At 32.8% G+C, this 21,785-nt stretch overlaps 1 protein-coding gene across 5 annotated transcripts in view; it reads right to left on the bottom strand.

Moving 5' to 3' along the window:
• LOC149897740 (myrosinase 1-like) overlaps positions 1-20,939 on the bottom strand; it is a 412,925-nt gene extending 391,986 nt beyond the window's left edge. For 3 of the 5 annotated variants that reach the window (XR_016458173.1, XM_090116367.1, XM_090116366.1), the window contains exons 1-8: positions 9,496-9,628; positions 6,125-6,272; positions 5,392-5,558; positions 4,746-5,006; positions 3,776-3,864; positions 3,232-3,379; positions 2,243-2,406; positions 1,619-1,771 (exon numbers count right to left, since the gene is read on the bottom strand). Coding sequence is in view for 4 of the 5 variants with exons in the window: in XM_090116367.1 (XP_089972493.1) it covers positions 1,619-1,771; positions 2,243-2,406; positions 3,232-3,379; positions 3,776-3,864; positions 4,746-5,006; positions 5,392-5,558; positions 6,125-6,272; positions 9,496-9,628 (1,263 nt within the window). In the remaining variant the exon portion in view is untranslated. Of the gene's footprint in view, positions 1-166; positions 380-656; positions 746-1,618; positions 1,772-2,242; positions 2,407-3,231; positions 3,380-3,775; positions 3,865-4,745; positions 5,007-5,391; positions 5,559-6,124; positions 6,273-9,495; positions 9,629-20,825 lie in introns of those variants that run through there. The other 2 variants (XM_090116365.1, XM_090116364.1) reach the window with 2 other exon arrangements.
• Between the last annotated feature and the right edge of the window lie 846 nt (positions 20,940-21,785).

Here is a 21,785-nt window from a genome sequence, read left to right as displayed (position 1 = left end):
CCTATCAAATTGAAGGTGCAAGGGATGAAGGCGGTAAGATTTTTTATTATTCTTTAAGTTTAAATGTACACTTATAATTGGATCATAGTTAAATACAATTAATAAAAGAAAGACAATGTCAATGTATCGCAATTTAATTCAAAAAGTAGTTAAAGAAAACAACAACTGAAAATCAACAAAATTTTATTCAACACTTAACTAATAATATATTAATACATACTCATAATATTAATATATTAACTATTAAATCTTATTTATAGTATTACTATCGTCCAATTCGTGTGTTTCAATTATTTTTTTGTAAAACAGGGCGGAGTCGCGTAATGTTCTCTTCCGGGAAGGATCGTTGAAATCCACATCGATTAAACCAAATTTTGACCTGGAAATTAAGAAAAAACTATTTTTATAACATTATCTTTACTCTCTTATAATATTATCATACTTAACGTGGTCTGGAAGAGATCGCTATCTGGTTACAAGGTAGCCATTTGGTTATTTGTTTTAACATTTTATTTATTTTTTGTGTATTGTTGCATTAGTTATTTTAAAAAGAAGATTCCCATTAAAATCTAATAGATTTTCTATAATATAAGTTTTCTAGGATCACTGCGAACCTAACTTTAAGTTAAAATCATACATTTTACAAAATAACTTACGTGTAACCATCAGTCCATTCAAAGTTATCTAACAGAGTCCATGCTGTATATCTTGTTACATTCACACCGTCCTGTATTGCAAGCAACACCTGGAAACCAAAGTTTGCTTAAAAATCGTTTGAATAAGATTTTTAAGTAATATTTGTATCAGGTAATAATAAAAGATCTAAAATTACTTTAAACTACGGCTCATCATCATCAGCCCTACGTCAGCCCTTAAATACGTTCCCACGGCTGGACTCTGGCCTACTATATAGCCATTTAAACTTTATGCTACATAAAGGTAATAGACTAGCTGTGCCCCGCGGTTTTACCCGCATTGCTACGCTGCTGTTGGTCTTTGCCAGAAGACATAATAGCCTTCAACGATAAATTGACTATCCAATACTAAAAAAAATATTTCATTAAACCAGGAAATATAAAAAAGAACTACCTACGGTTCTTGAGATTAGACCGCGGACCGTTCAACTAAACAAACAAACTCGTCACCTTTAAATATAAGTATATAATATAGATTATAATACCTCACGCTATAAATTCAAATTAATTTATTTGCCAAAAAACATACATTATATAAACTATATATTTTGTAAGTCACATGTGGAAAAACGCATAGACAGCGTTTCCTACAACCGCATTGATCGCGTTACGCAATACGTTTTAACGTTGTTTGTAAGTATGTCCGTTTGTAGAAAAAATTATATACAAGTATGTGTATTAACAATTCAGTATTGTGCTTTAATATTGTGCTTTTCCTGTTTTGTCATATCAAATAATTTTTGGATTTGTAGTAATTAGTGAAAATAATCAATCTTATAAGGGCTCCCAACATCAAAATGTAGCTTTCCTTTGTTAATTATAAAAATCAAAATTGGATAGATTCTATTAAATAATTATCTGAGTAAGTTTGTATGTAATATATAACGTGTTTACAAATATAAAGTCATTGTATAAAGACTTACTTGTTCTAAATGGTCTTGATAGTACTGTATTCTTTTAGAATCATTTAGATCTCTTTCTCTTGTAGAATAACCGTTCTCAATGATCATGTATTCCAAGTCACCGTAGTTTTTCTTCAACCAGACTAGCAATTTGCGTAGACCTGGAGGGTTTACCTGAAATTTATTATTAGTTAGAAAGAAGATATGTGGAATTGTTTACAAAATTAAAAAAATAAAATATTTATTTGCTTAAAACATGGTACAGAGAGATGGAAAAATATTTTGATTGTTCATCATGTTTTGCTTAATCTAAAGCATGCAAATACTGTCTCAATTTAAATTAAATACAATATTGAAATTAAATCACATTACAATTAATTGGTAAATGTCATTCCACAATAATTACATCCTTATCTTTATTAATACTTAATTATGTAATACGACAAATAATTTTATTAGATAATGTTTAATTATACATATCTTTAGCTGTAAAAGTGACGTCAAATTGTTTAAATATATCTTAAGCTGCAAAGGTCACACGTGAAATTGTTTATTCATAACTTAACCTAGAAAGTGACATCTAAATTAATTATCTAGAAAATTGACCCGTGTAAAATACTTTTACTATTATTTTTTTTCACTCACGAAAAACCAGCTGTTAGCTGCTTGCGGCCAATCGGGATGAACATCAAGAAATACATCTATCTCCCCCGCACCGAACATCGGCCACAAGCCAGCCGTTTCGCCCGGCTGCAAAGAACGAGCTAACCGGCTCGTGTAGTGGTTCACTGCGTAGAAGTCGTATGTGCCTGCGTGTGATCGTGTTATTGTTTATTTTTAACAAAAAAATGTTGTGTGGTTTTATGAAACCACGGTAAAAGTGAAACTTAGGCACAAAATTATCGTATTTGTACGATAATTATCGTACGGTTCCGGACACTGCTTTATACCTACTCGGCAGCCGACCGTCACGTGACATGGGCTACACAGACCAAATAGTTTGAGACGATTTAATAAAAGTTTCACTTTAAAACTATATACATGATAGATATTGTAATTCCACGTGCGAGGAAAGTAAATACCCTTAATATTGTAGATAGAAAATATGTATTACTCTTTTGACTGACCGGTTGGCTTAGTTGGTAGTGACCCTGCCTTTCAAGCCAGAGATCGTGGGTTCGATTCCCACCCAGGGCAAATATTTGTGTGATGAACATAGATATTTGCTCTGTGTCTGGATGTTAATTATCTATAGAAGTATTTAATTAATATAATATATTAGGTATGTCTAACCCAAGCGAAAGCTTAGTATGGGATCAGATCGTCCCGTGTGTGAAAATTGTCCTGATTTTTTTTTACATAAGCTGGAAATTTGTAATGCCACGTGCTGGGAAAGTAAATACCCTTCATATTGTAGATAGAAAATTTTACTCTTTTGAAAAGATAAAAAACTGCAGTCTATGATTTTAGAACATTCGCATAACACACTCGAGAATCGAACCGACTAAAATCTATTAAAATTACACCCTGTACTTTTACTGCATCAATTGTTAATACATATTATTATTTAACAATTGATTGAAACAACTTGACTAAATATATTCAAACAAATTTGACGAAATGTAATATCTTACCTTTAACAAACTCTTTCTCTTCTTCCGTAAAAGCAGGCAACCTGGATCTAGGGTATCCCTCTCTCTTGCTCTTTTCTGCGATATATTTCTCAAAAGTTGGCGGCCAACCTCCCTCCTTCGTATAAATAGGGTGAGAATAAATCCCTGCCTGTAATATAATAAAACAAATCAAGTTTTACTTACCGTCCACATTCTTGTCTCTGTGTTGAGGATTATTTTAAAAATATCAACGCTATTTGTATACTCGTCATGTTTTTTTGTCATATATTACTGTTATGTTATATAACAAAAATCCTCGAGAAAAAGAATATAATATAAAAATAATGGAATACAAATGTCATGCCCACGTTTCATCAGTTGAAGATTATAATACGAATGCATGCGTAGAAACGAAGGATGCAAGCATTCACAAAAACTGCGTCTACGGTGCGGCAACGTTGCGTCTATCGCTCAACATGCGTTCATCGTACGGTGCGGCAACGTTGCGTTTATCGCTTGATATGCGTTAGTCGTTCGTCATGTAAATAGTTATAAAAATACTTACTCCGTACTGCATTGTGAATTCAGCTTCTTCTATAAACTCCTCGGAATATGGCTCCATCCAAAATATTTGGTTTGTTAGGGATACTTTACCTTAAAGGACAAATTTAAATACCATTTTTATTATTTGAAGCTATGATTTAAATGACAAATAATATAATAAAAAGTAAAAGAACTAAAACCCAACTACGACAAAAAACGACGCTGAAAAAGTATAAAACAAGATTTTCAGAATTCCACTATGTAGAGATAAATTTTCATGTTTGGAAAGGCGTAGTCACACGTTACATATATCTACCGTAGCACTTTGACAACGTGTGACTACGCCTTTCCAAACATGAAAATTTATCTCTACATAGTGGAATTCTGAAAATCTTGTTTTATACTTTTTCAGCGTCGTTTTTTGTCGTAGTTGGGTTTTAGTTCTTTTACTTTTTATTATTTGTACTATTTTGGTGTTATATTATTTGAAGCTATGATTTAAATGACAAATAATAAAATCTATAAATATGCAACATCTTGAAAAGAATATCAATTATCAAATTTTATGCCAAGATGTAATTGTTTTTTTTTGACGTGACAAGTTGACAACGTCTTATAATTCGATAGAGCCGGCTGCACGCACGAAAAAACATGACTCATGCGGCGTTACCTCGCTCTGAGGCGTTCCATGTAAGGCTTGAAGTGCAAGCGAGAGCGCGGAAAGAGCGACAAAGAAGCACAATCGGACGTTGTCACGTTCAACTATCGTCAGTAAACTGACTTTACAGACTTAACCATTTTTTTTTTTACGTTGTTATGGGAAAATATTTTACAAAATATTAGAAAAATGTCTAAAAATGTCTACTCATTGTTTTAAATATTAAAAAGGTATTGTTGGAGCAAACATACCTATGGTATATTCCACTTTGCGTATCAATACGGGTTGATACTAATCAATTTATAACATCGAATATAAAAAAAAGTTTCTTTACCATGATATTTCGGCTTAAACTCTTCATCATATACTCTCCACGCAGCAGCATGAGCCATTAAAATATTCTTTCCACACAAATAACTGCCAATACCAGGGCTAGATATACCAGGGGCGAATGAACCCATGGTATAACCCACTTCACATATAACTATGGGTTCGTTGATTGTTATCCAGGTTTTGACTCGATCTCCAAAGAGAGTATACACAGTTCTTGCGTAGTCTTTGAACCAACCTACGATAAGGGGGTTCGTCCAGCCACCTGGAATACAGGAATAATACGTTTTTAATATGAATATAGGCTTATTTTCTTTTCTTTTTGTGATTATATTGTTAAATAATTATTTGATGACTGAAAATATTATAAGAAAACGTTATACCTATCCAAGATTTATGATACGATATTACGGCCCCGAACTACGAGGTATTTCGTTAATAAAAATGAATTTTCGTAAATTATTGAAATTGTAAAGTGAGTCAAAATAAAAATTTTGTCTTATTTAATCTATCGCTTTTACGTTCTTTGTTCTAACTAAATTTAAGATTTTACGTTAATTAGCAAAACAATTATTCCAAAACAAAATATCGATGAGACGTTTTAAAGACTTTTAAAAGATCTATCAACCGTATTAATTCCAGACATATACCTAAATCCTGTAAGTTCTGTGGCAGATCCCAATGGTACAATGTGACGACAGGTTCGATTCCCTTCTCCAGTAATCCATCAATGAGATCGTTGTAGTACCTCGTGCCATCTTCACTTATAATATTGGTAAAACCATTTGGCAGCAATCGTGGCCAGGATATTGATAATCTGGAAAAAATAAACTGTAAGACAATGGACAGGGATGTCTTCCGGTGATATTGAGTAGTTTTGTAGAAGTGGTAATTTCAATAAATAAAGTTGTACTGAGGAACATTTGTAGTTTTATTTCGATAATGCATTCAGCCAATTCAGTAATCGTATTACTAGAAAAGCGTATAAGTAACTAGTTACGTGCCTAGCTTCTTTCCAATTATTGTAACGTAATTAAAGTAAGTAAAATTTGCCTCAGTAAACAAAGGAAAGTTCTTTTAAGAAATATTCACTGCATTAGAACACCTAAAACAATTTACTTTGTACTGTACAAATAAGTGGCCGTATAATCAATACGTTAAAATTAGCTCAATGATTCATACGTATACATAATTATAGTTGTTGATTAGGATGTAGAATGATGTTTGATTATAATAATATTTGATCATCTCGCACCTAACAAAATTGACTTATCACATCATTTCTATCAGGACCACTTTCACCTTACGATAAAATATCGTGCCAATAGGGCCTCAAATATACTTAATTTCATACCCCCTACACAACACGACAAAATATCGTACCGATAGAAATGCAATCCCAATTCGGCAGCCAGCTCTATATCCTCCCGCCACATGTTATACGAATTGCACGCAACGTCACCACTCGAACCATCGGCTATCGCGTGTGGTTGTTTGTGGGCGAATGTATCCCATATGCTGGGTGTTTTATCTGAAACGTAAACAATAAAAAATAGATCTTCATTTCAGACACAATATTTATATAATTACTATTACAATTTCGCAAATGTTTAAGACAATTAACATTTTCAATTCAAAAGAGAAAAAATGTTGTATGGTTTTATGAAACCACGGTAAAAGTGAAACTGTTCGAACGGTTCCGAACACTGCTTTGTGTAGCGCATTTCGCGTGACGGTCGGCTGCCGAGTAGGTATACCTACTCAGCAGCCGCGATACACGCGACATGCGCTACACAGACCAAACATTTTGAGACGATGTAATAAAAGTTTCACTTTAAAAAATTAATGAGTAAAAATTAATGAGAATCCTTAAATGAGTGTTATTTATGGATGTGTTTAATATCCATAAATAACACTCATTTAAGGATTGACTGATTCATATAGGTATAGGAATAGTCATCTTCTTCCTCACAGCATTAGTAGTTACCCAATTTTATAATACTAAAAAACGTAGATAATAATGTTCAGAAACTGATGCCTGAAAGAAGACCTACATAGAAGTTTGCGGTACAGCTTGACGCAATAAACAATACACATGAAAGTATAAGAAAACAATAAACATTAATAAATTTTGCTTGCTTGCTTTGATATTGCACCCTCACGTGCAATATCAAAGAAATTAGATTAATATTTTTTATTAATCATATTTTAAACAGTAATTTGCAACCAATCAGTCATTGCATCTAATTAATAAGCAATAAACAATGTCTCAAATTACCACACAACCAGTGACAACGTAAACGATTACACTGTGACGCACCACGCAGCGATGCGCGTGAATGCGTGCGTTAACAATGGCGTTAACAACAACCGACCGAATTATTAGTTACTAGATTTCCGACCGTGGCTTCGCCCGCCTTTTTTAAGAAAAACCCGCGTAGTTCCCGATCCCGTGGGATTTCCGGGATAAAAGCTATCCTATGTGTTAATCCAAGTTACCCTCTATATGTGTGCTAAATTTCATTGTAATCGGTTCAGTAGTATTTGCGTGAAAAGAGTAACACACACACATCCTGCATCCTCACAAACTTTCGCATTTATAATAATTTATACTAGAAAGTAGAATAGGATAGTAGGATTATGTTTTGAATTTTTGAGGTAAAAGCATCAATATAATGGAGCTCTATGAACAATTCCGAGAAAACCCTATTCCATTCTACATCTATACTAATAATATAAAGCTGAAGAGTTTGTTTGTTTGAAAAATTCTTTCAGTGTTAGATAGCCCATACCCAGATACCTAAGACCAATTTTAACGAAGCAATGTGGTTAAAACCGCAGGGCAAAACTAGTATTTTATATAATCCTGACTGCTCTTTAATTTTGACATAAATTTATTCTATCAAAAAAAAAATCAAAGACCACATTCATGACAAAGAATACTTATACTCCACATTGATCGTTTCCTTTTACTGAACATAATAAGGAAATTAAAGAAATGAACAAAAATAAGGAAAATTTTAATTTATTCAAAGGAAAATAAAACTTTCATTTATTCTAATTTCTAAGCATTATTTACACAACTTATCAAACGTTGACAGTAATTATTGTAATTACTAATTAATGTAATCGAAATCTAATAACTTGTACGAGCTAAACTACTTTATAATATCAATATTTAAAGTTAATTTAATTATGGGTATCTATTATCCAACATCGGAATAACAAGGAGAATAATAAACAATTAGGTGCAATGAATATATTTTATGTCATACGAAGTTTATATAGTTATAATATGAATAACAAACATGAATTTTAACTATAGATATATAATTAAACTGAATAAATTATTATTGCAGATGACTTTTTAAAGACTTCAATTTTGAACTTTCAGGACATATTATTAATTATTATGTTACATTACCGTTACCAACAGTCTACAGATTCAATCCTAACTAACATTATAATTTATTATGCGACAGAAACTCTGTCCGTCTCTTCTTCATGCCTAAGCCTTTGAATTTGGTATAGAGATCTGTGATAGGACATAGAATAGGTTTTATCCCGTAAATCCCACGGGAACGGAACTATGGAGGTTTTCATTTGACAACGCGTCGAAGCCACGGGCGAATTTTTGAAGTGAAAACTTGAATTTATATTTTTGGTTTTATGGCATTCAAATGCTTTATAAATATAAATTTATAAAGAATAGAAAAAATTCGATCACGAGGCGGGACTCGAACCCGCATCCTTTCGCGCCATTCCGGGGCGGATGCCTCACCAACTCAGCCACTCGTGACCCGCCCGAGTGATCGAATTTATTCTATTCTTTCAGTTTTATGTGTCTGAAGGGACACACGCCGCTAAAGAAGTGAAAACTTCTTTAGCGGCGTTGAGCACTTTTTCTGTAATGGGTATAAAATCTTAAACTCGCGTCAGGACACGTGACCTGATCGAAAAAGCGAAGACGGATGGATATCAAACATGCTCAACGTTAATAATCAAGTTTTCACTTCTGCCGGCACTCCCGGAGTGCAACCCGTCTTTTTTTTTTGCTTTGTTATCTCATTTTTATCTTCTCACATTGTTTTTATAAGAATACTTCGGTTATCAAGACGAATCTAACGATATCTTATATCATGTAAATCTATTCAACGGTTAGGAAGATAAATGATGATAAATAAATAAATTATCACGACCATACTTAATATTACAAACTTATCTACCTATATACACATGCAAATAATAATATCTACAACTCATCCTGAAACATGTTTTTACAGGATTTGCGTTACATTCCCTGAAAACTTAATGAAAGAAAGAAATACGTTTATTATGGACACATACATTTAAAAATAGATACAATATATAGTTTTAATAAGTAAATAAGGTACTTAAACATTTATATTTATGCCTTAATTAGGAATTAATGTTAACAACACCTCTAACAGTTACGTATTGTAACTTCCCCTAGTTTATTCAGGATAAAATAGCCTTCATTAGGTACTTGGTAAAGATACAATAACTATATTATAGTATAGGCTATAGGAATTAAAATCGATCGATTTGTTCGGATTAAATGATCAATTAAATGAACAAATGATCATTCTTTTATTATAATATTAAGTAATAAGTATAGATAGATATATTTTATACGACCTATTTCAGACACTACCTAGTCCTTCACAACGAAAATGCGACTGATTTATGAAGGCAAAAATAAAGAATTTTATTATTATTATTGCTGTATTTACCGCTAACATTCCAAGCGCCTTCAACTTGATAAGCCGCTGTGGCCGCGCCGAATTTAAAACCATCAGGAAATCGCCGCTCTGCTCCCGCCAACACGACTAGCGCACTGAAATATAGAAACATGATTAACTCCATGAATTCATGGAAATACTTGAAACTATTAAACTTAAACTTATTCAAGTATATTGAAATATAATCAAGGACTCTTTTTATCGTTATAAGTAATTGTTTTATTATTTGGTTATTCTACATGCCGGTATTTTCTATAATTAACGTTTAATTTAAAAATGAAACGATTTTGATGACGCATTCCTTACTTGTAGCTAATTTAAAATTATTGAAATTTAACTTCTTATTTTATTTTATTTATTTTTTATTTTGTTAAAATTCGAAAAATACTCATATCATCTCAGGAACTACTGATCCGATTTGAAAAATTCTTTCGGTGTTAGATAGCCCATTTATCGAGGAAGGCTATAGGCTATAAGTATACCATTACGCTAAGACCAACAGGAACAGAGCCACGCGGGTGAAACCGCGAAGCGCAGCTAGTCAATAATAGATACGTATAATTAATTAAAAGTATCTTCCATTTAGCAGATGACAACACCTTACAATCCTCCACTATAAAGATTACTTGAATTAAATAAATATAATATCTTTATTATTCAGCGTCTTTTAAGAAAATACAACATTTAAGTATACCACAGATTACTCAATAATACCTAAATATGTAGTTATGATTATAAATAGATCTCCCCAAATACATATATAAACATTGAATAAGCTTTACTTTGAGATTTCGCACACAAGAAAAATAAAAACAATAAGACAAATCTACTGCATAATAAAGCATCATATTATGGGATAAGAGTTTTGTTACTCGTAAATAATTTGAGAACAATGAATATAAAGATACCGTGAAATCCTATTTATAGTGGGTAATTAACGAATGCATTATTTTAGCCCCGCGGTTCTACCCGCATTGCTCCGCTCCTATTGATATATAGCTATAGTCTTCCTCGTTACATGGACAGACTCGTTCCTCGTTATCTAACAGTGAAATAGTTTTCAAATCAAATCCGTACCTGAGATTAGCGCCTACAAGCAAGCAAGCAAACAAACTCTTCAGCTTTTAAATAATGTTAGTATAGGTATAGATTATAAATTCTAATCATGTCTTCTCAATTCAAATCACAATAAGAGAATTTTTTTTTGTGTATGAAGATAGAATGCTAGACAATAACATATAGGCTACATTAATTTATCTCGGTAAAACATTTAATTCCTCTAGGAATTTTACTTTACCACGCCCGCGCCCACGCGAGTGAAGCTGCGGGAAGAAAGCTTGTTATAGATATCATATGGTCCAAAATCCAATAGTTAGGTATGCTCGATAGTTGTCACAATTTATAATTAAATTTTATTATCATATTTTCATTTAATTAACAATGTAAATTATAATACAGTTATTTAAACGCGATATTTAATGCCAAGACGAATAGTTGTGTTATCAATTCTCGATAGATTATTTATTACGAAAATAACTCCCTTTGCGACGAGATCGATAGTTAATAAATAATACTTATACACACTATTCGCCTTGTAATTGTAAAGGATCAAGGTCGATTCACATTAATTTTCGGTGCAGTACCAAAAACATCATGATTATCTGCTCCGAATAGATGTTTAGGTATATCTAGGCGATATACCAAAGGCTAATTTCGATCTTTTATACCTTGTAGGTATGTCTTTGAAAATGTTTGCAAAATGATAACTAGATTTTTACATATTAGGATTTCAGCATTTTGGAGAATTTTGTTCTCGACCTTTTATTTTATCCCTGAAAATTTTGTGGCCAATTTATGACATAGGAATGCAACACTATGTGAGCTACACTGTGCTCTGAAAACATACATCTATTTTATTTCACCAATTTTGCTATATAAACTAAAATAAAAGTAGTTAAGTACCTACGCAACTCGCTTTTGTCTTTTTTTTCGGATTCAACGCATGTGAATAAAATATAAGAATAGCAGTTGAAATATTATCATTAATTTTATGACAAGAATGAGTTGCGAATAATCATAATATTTTGATAGCAAACAGCGCTTAAAATTCATAGCATAAGTATTATAATTCAATAATGAATTAATTACATTAGATATGTTATAAGTACCTATTAGTTTAGACCTCGTAACAATTAGGTATACTGAATGCTTTATAATTTAATTTTTAATTTTATAATTAATCATACGAAAGCTTAATAAGGTCAATGCACAAGATTGCCATAACAACCGGAACCTTGAACATGACCACATAATTAAAATATTGGAGAAAGTAAACTGTACTACATACGATATTTATAAAAATACTTTTAAAAATATTTGTTCAAAGATGTGAATGTTCAGGATTTGTCCATCGAAATGAATGGTTGGTTATGTGATATTTTAAGTGTGTTTAATAAGTAGGTAGGTTTCATATAAGTACCTATAGTCAAAAAAATGCTGAATCTCATTAAATTATTGTACTGTCACGGATCATTGATATGTGCACAAAGTTTGAATTAAATCTGTCCGTTGAAGTCTATGATATTATCTAAAATCGAGTCTAAAGGAGTCGCTTACATACAAACATACAGGTGAAACTAATGAAAGCTATAGCTATAAGTTAAAAGTATATAAGTACCTACGATAAGTAAGCATGAAAATTTTATGTAGGTAGTTATAGTCACATTGTCAAGACTGAAAAAATCTATATACAGTAGCACCTCTATAAGTCGAATATCAAGGGAGACGCCAAAAAATTCGAGTTATAGAGTTTTCAACTTATGGAGGAATTCGACTTAGGCGGATTTTGATTCGACATAAAGAGTTTGAGGTTTATTCTTATCAATTTTGAGTTACAGAGGTAAAATAAATTAAAATTCAACTTGCAGAGGTCACAAACATGTTTTTATTTATTATAAATCAACATTATTTCAAATCATTTTAAAATAGAAAAATATGGCATTAAAAAAGTCAGTATTTTTTTTGCTTTAGATAATTTGGTTGTTCTCTAGCATTTTATAATCTATAAAGAGCAGAAAATTCTTCTTTTTCAAAGATACTGGTTTGCTTTATAAAATTTCGTAAGGTATTCAATACGGTTCTTGCCTCTTTGATGGAAACCCATGGAGCGCATGTACTATTCACGTCTTCTATGTCATCTTAATCATTAGTATCGGTTTTCTGAGCTACTGAATCGATAATTTCGTCATCAGATACTTAACGCAAACACGTGTTTCGTGAGGCATAAATTAATTATCGTATACTCCTAAAATGTTTTCTAAGAAACAATAGTGTACTGGTTGTAAAATAAAACGTTGCTATGTTCGAGATACAGAGGTCAAATTTGATTTTTCGAGTTATAGAGTGAAAATATGTACCAAAATGGCTTGGAGGGACTCGGTGATTATTTCGACTAACAGAGGGACAAAATTTCAAGTAATAGAGGTTTTCGGGTTTGAAGGGAAGGGAACAAGACATTTTTTCGAGATTTGGAGGTTTTTGACTTATCGAGGTTCGACTTAACGAGGTGCTACTGTATATTTGTCGGAGAATTTAAATAACTCTCCATAATTAATTATAATTAGGTAGATATGTGAAATAATATTAAATAATGACTCAGTGCGCACACCTTGCGCGGTCGATGGTAGTACCGAGACTATATCATCGAGCTACTGACTCAAGGAATATAAGCCCATGCATTTCATATCAATTCAATATCGACATTATGTTGTACACAATAGAGTACATTATAATAGGAAGGTATAGCCACATAACAACTACTCTGTTATGATTCTCTCACACGGCCATTCTGACAACGAGCGCGTTCTCGCGCGAACAATTCGACAAGTAATTTTGCAAATTACTTACTGCGTTGTTATTTCATTTGTTGTATTCAAACTCTTTTCCCTTCACGGTTTGTAACTTTTCACACCGACTCACAAATTATTACTCATCATCGACGTCATCATCGGCGATATCAACAACTGCTACTGTCGCCTAAAGGCGAAGCTTTGAATGTATTGTGTGTGTTTATTATATTGTAAGTGTAGAGCTCTGAACAAATACTGGAACTACATGCAGCGCGGAGCCTGACATGTACTGTAGTCACATGAAGCGCAATGCTTCGCACAAAATCTGGAACTACATACAGCGCGGAGCCTCATATGTACTGTGACTACAAGGAGCTTAAAGCTACCCACAACAACTGGAACTACATGCAGCGCGGAGCCTGCCATGTACTGTGATCACAAGGAGCGCAATGCTACCCATAACATCTGGAACTACATGCAGCGCGGAGCCTGCCATGTACTGTGATCACAAGGAGCGCAATGCTTCCCATAACATTTGGAACTACATGCAGCGCGGAGCTTGCCATGTATTGGTGTGTGTGTGTGTGTATTATATTGTAAGTGTAGAGCTCTGAACAAATACTGGAACTACATGCAGCGCGGAGCCTGACATGTACTGTAGTCACATGAAGCGCAATGCTTCGCACAAAATCTGGAACTACATACAGCGCGGAGCCTCGTATGTACTGTGACTACAAGGAGCTTAAAGCTACCCACAACAACTGGAACTACATGCAGCGCGGAGCCTGCCATGTACTGTGATCACAAGGAGCGCAATGCTACCCATAACATCTGGAACTACATGCAGCGCGGAGCCTGCCATGTACTGTGATCACAAGGAGCGCAAGCGCTACCCACAACTACACGAAGCGCGGAGCTTCCAATGTACAATATGACATACACGCCTTGCTATGTCAAACACAGAGCTATTATTGAGCTATTAAATTGTGGTGTGCATGTGTGTTATGAAACTTTTGTGTAATACTTACAACTATACGGAACTATGTAACAACCAAAGGAATAAATAGGTAAAAATAATAAAATAAAACAAAAATAAAATTATACGGAGTATGTATTTATTTATTAATAATACTTTATTGTACAAAACAATGTAAGGAAATCTAGTACAGACTTATAAGGTAAAAATATTTTACACAATATGCGGCCTTATTGCTCACACACAGCAATCTCTGCCAGGCTGGAAGTTACTGGAAGTAAGGAGTAACTTGTGGACTACATTTTTTTTTCATTCATTGACTCACTTTCCAACTGCGGCCTCCAGTTTGAGACTCGATTCGATACCTCTCGTTATCGCAAATTTTAGATTATTTTGCATGGACTGGAGAACTTCTCTCCTAAGTCAGTAATAAACATCGTAGAACACGCCATCAATTCGTCATCCAGTGACACTATTTACAGGAATACACAAAACCACCTTGCACCTATAACTTGATGTATACTAGGTATAATAACAACACTTCACAATTGGGGCAGAGTAACAACTAATAGGTAATTAATTTACGAAGACTGAACCCGGTTCTAAAGTCGCACTGACTTCCATATCATTTGCCACTGCCGACGATATCACATTGTCACAGTCTACCTTCAGACGATTCAATAATCATAAATGACTATCAAAACAAGTAAAATAACATTGATGTTACAATCGGCTTTTCTTTCTTACTAACACAAAATCATCAACATTAAATAGAATGCGTTACCGATACGAGCCTTATAGACGTGCAATTGCTCGTCCATCCTGACTTTTGTGTTATTTCTAATTATTTCAAATAGGTCAACTACTAAAGTGTTGACACTCGTACTAAAACATTATTACACGGTGGACTTGCTGCCTATAGACAATTGCAATGGGCTGTCGCCTGTGCTGTGCGTTTCTTTCATACAATACAATTCAAAGTAAGTTGAATTTTGCCAATAATTGTAGAATGCCAATATCTACGTTCATGATTTTCAGCGATAATGAAACAATGAACTTAAGAACAGACATAAACCTTTAAAAAAAACCCGTTAGCGCGACTCATCCCGCTTGTAATTTTGTAAAATTCAAAAGAACACTGTCAACACAAGTCTATGAGTTCTCTACCTGCAAATGACGTAGCTTCATCGGCTACTATTCCTTTCAGCGCCTTAAATAAGACAACAAAAACACAGCGCTAAACATGCTCTTTTTTTTGTGAAGACACATTTTTAACAGGAGCTAGGTGACAATATTTACCAGTAAATGCGTCAACAATTACCAATGCGCATTTCTTAAACTCGTAAATGCCATTTGTATCGATTGTAATGTATGAAGTGGCTCTGACACATTTTCTATCGGATGTTCAGTCGACTGTCCAGCTCTAGAGGGCCTTTTATTAACTTTGCGATGTTAAAACGATCAATGTACGTTCTAACGAAATTACACTAAATTTTTGCAGGATTTCCAAATTTAAATGTTTCAAATAATCATGAAATGATTGTATCAATAAACGAATGATAACACTTCATTTGCACCTAACAAAACAAGAAGTTTATATAGCAGGCATTTTTTTTTATCGTATGTGACAACCTTAAACTTAAATCAATAATGTCATTTCATCGCACATGTCGCGAATCTTTACTATTTTTGCCCAAATTGCACATTATGTGGAGACAATTAGTTTCTACTAATCAAATCTACATGCGGTATTCTTGCACCCTTGCGTAGGTACCGACATCGAAATCAAAAGCTTGTATGTAAGCCCATTATCTATGAACACGAGGAGAAAATCTTTTTCTTATGACATAATGCTTTGAGACTATTTTAATCTGTTAATATTTTAAAATGTTAACGCTTAATTGATTATGCTTGAGGTCTTCTTAAACCTTTTAACTCTATTCAATAACTATGATAACAACTTTCTGTGTCAGTGATTCTTTGATTTTAATATTCGATTTTTAAGTTGATCATTACTTTCTTGTAGGAAAATTGAACCATAATAATTTATTGAACAGGAATCTGTGTGTACTTCAACAACGAGATTTGTCCAAAAATCGTTAATAAAGAAGCAGACGTCATTATTTTTTGTTTTGTTAATTTCTGTGGGTGGTGGGTGGAGGGTGGGTGTCCGTATGCGAAGTGCACCAATCCTACTTTTACGTCTTTTTTATTTATTTCATACAATAGGGGCTAAGACTTAAGAAAAGCTAGGAGTAATCACCCTACAATACCTCACGAATAAATATCTCTTATTTATCTGATGAAGCTACCGTTCGATGTTACCTATTCAATGTTGATACCTATTCAATGTTGCAACAGCAACTTGCATTTATTCCAATTAAATGAAAATTCTGATCAAGTGAGACTCTCAATACTCTTCTTAAACAAAAGAATGTAACCTCTTATAATTTTGAAAACTCGAGAACATCGTCGAATATAAAAAGTAGCTATAAAGTCACATAATTTATCTAGTCCTTGGTTAACAACAAGGGCATTACAAAGCCTTATAAACGTTGAAAGAACTATAGATTGTGCTAGTGTTGTATTCACAAGTCTTATTTCCATTTCACAATGTTCGTGCTTTACTTTCAATGATGGGTCACACAGGATGAACATAATTAAAATCATTGGAATCCGCGTCTATAAATTCAATATTATTGTCCGCAAAAACAAATATTTTTTATTTTAAATTCACGAATAATTTGACTCCCATTGTTATTCATAATCAAACTACGTCCGGCTCTAGTAAAAACATCTCAACCTGTTACTTCATCCCCGAAAGTACTCGAAAGTCTACAACAACCAAAGCTCATAATATTTACATCATTAACAGTTATAGGTATAATGTTGTACGGGCGAATGAATAGGTTGATACAGTGTCAATTCTTGTTACGCGAGTGTATACAAACTCTAGAGGCCTGGTCATGTTATCCGCGGCTATCCTTTTACAAAGGAAAAAAAAAACAATCGGACCGCTGTCAATAAGGCACTTGAACTTAACGCCGGCAACATCTGTGACTGTAAGCAGAGTATCGTGCTGTAAACACACATTAACAGGGTATTGTTTCTTAAAGAGCGTGCCGCCCGTAGCTTAGAAAAACAAACCTCTTCTATGTGACCAAATTTATGACTATAAGTGCGTTGTTGTACTATTTCTTAAATATTCAACGGACCTTTGTTATTCTTAATGATTAAACTAACTGATTTTGTTTCATAGGCGAGATTTACCGTCACGTTTGTAATGACATGTAAACACACAGTTATAGCAAACAATTTGCAACATGCGACGCTTTAATTGATTTGTGCCAAAATGTCTATCAAGACCCACAAAATCAATCGGCGTGTATCATAATAAATCAGATCATACCTTGTCATCTGCAATACCTTCTACCACGAATTTACTATATTCGCGTAGTTCCAGCCCGTTCGCAGCCGGTCAATTAGCGCCAACTTTGTAGTGGACTACTCGATGTATGTTGAAACTTGATCACTTTTTTACCATACCATATCTCGAAAAAGGTATTTTCGTTACACCATTATGCTGCCGTAAACTCGCTATCATTCGGGTCGTACATCGGTTTGTAAACATCATTATAGTTTACCTTCCTTAATTATGCGTTAGACCCGGAAACAAAATGTTTCGTTTCGGGAAAGTGTAACTGCCATTTCTTTTAACAGGGATGCGCACGACATGATGATTGCGAAAACCACACACAACATTGTCGTTGTTGTGCTAACATTCTCATGATTTATTGGTGAAAACTGTGGTTCTTCTCGAACCTCATTAACACTAGCTATATCTTCTTGAATCTCACTAACACTATCACTCGTTTCACTCACTTGCAGATTTGCACCGTTTAACAAAGTCTTATTCGTATTGGAATCGGGGGTAATAAGTGCCGATCCCACCGCTGCTGTCGGAGAATTTAAATAACTCTCCATAATTAATTATAATTAGGTAGATATGTGAAATAATATTAAATAATGACTCAGTGCGCACACCTTGCGCGGTCGATGGTAGTACCGAGACTATATCATCGAGCTACTGACTCAAGGAATATAAACCATAGCATGGCCCGTAAGCCCATGCATTTCATATCAATTCAATATCGACATTATGTTGTACACAATAGAGTACATTATAATAGGAAGGTATAGCCACATAACAACTACTCTGTTATGATTCTCTCACATATTATATAATTATATATGTATTATTGACTAAATAGTGAGTTAAATAATGTTTTACAAATCGTCTAACTGCTAACAGGTAGGTAATAAATGAATAAAATATAATATGTATTATGTAATATTTTAATCAAGTGTGAAAATTACCTAAGGAAATTACATTTTCAATTTTAACATTATTGCCATGCCATACGGATCTAAAGATAGGTACCTACCTATATGAAAACTTACCACAACACAACAATCTTTAGGTAATCATTTTACTAACTAATAAGTTTATATTGTTTATCAACACTTACCAATTATCAAAAGAAAACGTCAAAATTGCATGTAAATAACGAAAGCGGAAAACGGTTCGCCTTCTGTCTTTTGCCATTCTCTCAAAAAATGTTGGTATATCAAGTTTGAACTCATTAAAAACAGAGGGTTCTGTATAAAAGCCTATTTTTTTGTAACTGTAATAAATTAATTTGGAACAGTCTTTAGAAACTGGTGTTTAGGTAGGTACTACATATATGTATATGTACTCATTTATTACTTTCATTTATTCGTACATATATATTATCATGATGTTTAGTGACATTGAGTATGGTTTGATGCATCGATTAAGATAAATATTTATTTGATTAGATATGAATTATCGAAAGAATTTTGCTTCATCGCACGTGTCCACCAATAAAAAATTTGACTTGGTACCTATGTACTCAAGATAGAACATAAGTAAAAATCAAAGTACCTAGTTAGGTTAGTAGTTTCTAAGGAGTCGATAATAGAAATATTACTTTTCTATACTTAAGTGAAAAAGTAACTTAAAAATTGCTTTCCTTCCTAAAAAGGTATGAAATGGAACCCTAATGTGGGTTTTACCTAAGTATATAATATTATGAATCACAAATACCTACATGTTGCCCTTGCAAAATCGACATTCCGTACTTTTATATTATGTAAGTAATTGCATTAACAATGAATTAATAATATAATCAGAAATATGTAATTGTAAAAACCTGCCGCAGGTTACCTATTTGGTTTTTTACCTCTGTGTAACGAATCGGATACTTATTGGTATAACGAAGTATATCGTATATCGAAGATAGACTTAATGCTATGCTTAATGGTATAACCACAAAACAATTTGAACACAGTCTAACTTTAATACAGAGATCTGTCACTTTATTATCTATGTGAAATACGTCAAAACCAGATTAAAGAGAACCCGCGCTTAAAGTTAGATATACCTACCCTGTCTAAAGTTTATTGTGGTAAGACAGTGATAGTCTGTATAATTCAGCTAGTATTTCCATATTTTTAATTTTTATTGATCTCATTTTAAACCTACGTCCTGCTAGATATCGAAATAATTTGTTTATTTGATTCCGTTTCTATAATATAATTATTAAATAATCATTATAGATTATAATTAATAATTATAATATAATTATTATAGAAACGGAAACAACTTCTTTAAAATAATTGCATGGTTATTAGAAATTTATTATAAATTTATATTAAAATATAGAGTATTATTTTGTCAGCTTTTAGTAAAAATCTAAACACTGCAATCTCGCGACTCACGAGTTAAACTTATCTGAAAATAAAATTCGTAACTAAACGTGTTTATGAATTTTCTTTAATTTACCATTAGATAAGTATACAAATCCACTATCAAATTATGATTATAATAATTAACAAACTGGTTTTAAATGTTATCTATCGACTATCGTACTTACAATTTTTATCTATTCCGTGATACTTTAAATATTATTATGTAAACTATTTTGATGATTTATTATTATGATGTAACTAGGTAAACGCAATTCTTTCAGTAATTATCATAAGTAGGTACCTAACTAATAAATAGGTAACTACTAATATGTAAATAAAATTTATACTTAGATATTGTTATTTTTAACATCATTAAACTGTGTAAATTGTAAAAGATTAAGACTTCCTAGCCTTCTAGACTAAAATACAATAATATATTATATAATGATTATTAATTTTATTGTCGCTGTAAGTAGGTATTTAATTTTCGCACAGCTTTGTAAACATAATTTTTAATTAAAGCAAATAACAACTTAAAATAACAAGAATAAAGAAAAACTATTTTCAAAATTCTTATTAAATTAACCTTATCTATTATTGTGATAAAAGTTAGTAGTTAGGTCAATTTATAAAAATTCTACCTGCAATTTTTATTTAATACTTCCAAATAACATACCTATCCTTATTTTTTAAAATCCTAATTTATATATTCCAAAAACACTCACCAAACAAATCCTATATATTTTATCATTATGATAATATGAACTTTGTAATCATAATTTATTAAATTAAATTAAATTAATTATCACGCGCCACAACTTCATGCAAACGAGTTGGCGGGAAAACTGATTGTCAGCGTAAGTAATGTTTAATCGTAATCTGTGCTATATTATATTTTGTAGTCTGTGGTTCATTAAATGGTTTTTCCAAATTAAAAAAATTGTTTACTTTGTGGAATGCAAAAATTATTCGGCTTCCGTAATAAAAATATATTTACCTAGTTAACTACTTTGCATTAAATACGCCTGGACAATATTTTAAAACATTCCTTCGTAAATATTTGATAAAATTCCTACAGATTGTATTATAGCATTCGAATTTCGAATGCATTTAATTACCTATAATGAAAAATCTATTTAAGAAAAAAAAACGATCATGTGTTTCAATCGCAAAATGTGTTGGTAAGCGCATAACTCAAGAACGGCTGAACCGATTTCGATAATTCTTTTTTTATTATATTCCTTGAAGTACGAGGATGGTTCTTATGTAGAGAAAACGTAAATATGTACCACGGGCGAAGCCGGGGCGGACCGCTAGTAATCGTAATAAAACTAAAAAACACGCTTATACTCGTGAAAATTTTGTATTGTTTCCGGTTCTTTATAAGTAGGTAGATATATTAAGTTTGAATTAAATCTGCTCGTATAGTGAAGTCCCATGTCCCCTAGTGGGGTAAGGGGCAGATGCATTATACATCTGTTTCACTGATCGATTTTCTTTAGGGACAAGTAGGTGATCAGCCTTCTGTGTCCTACCAGATCAAGACATTTTTTTTTCTTTGTTTCCATCGGGAATCAAACCCAGGACCCCTCGGTGCTACGCTCACGCGTCAACCACTGTACCAAGGAGGCGAGGCGGTCTAAATCTGCTCGTATAGTGGGTTAAAATTGAGTGAGTCGGTCACA

This window comes from Colias eurytheme, chromosome 25 (genome assembly GCF_061535395.1).
Source record: "Colias eurytheme isolate Ceu_HAF_F1 chromosome 25, ilColEury1 Martin Lab GWU primary, whole genome shotgun sequence".
Lineage (NCBI taxonomy): Eukaryota > Metazoa > Arthropoda > Insecta > Lepidoptera > Pieridae > Colias > Colias eurytheme.
The sequence above is the reverse complement of the archived record's forward strand: the minus strand, read 5'-3'. Positions and strand labels throughout refer to the sequence as shown.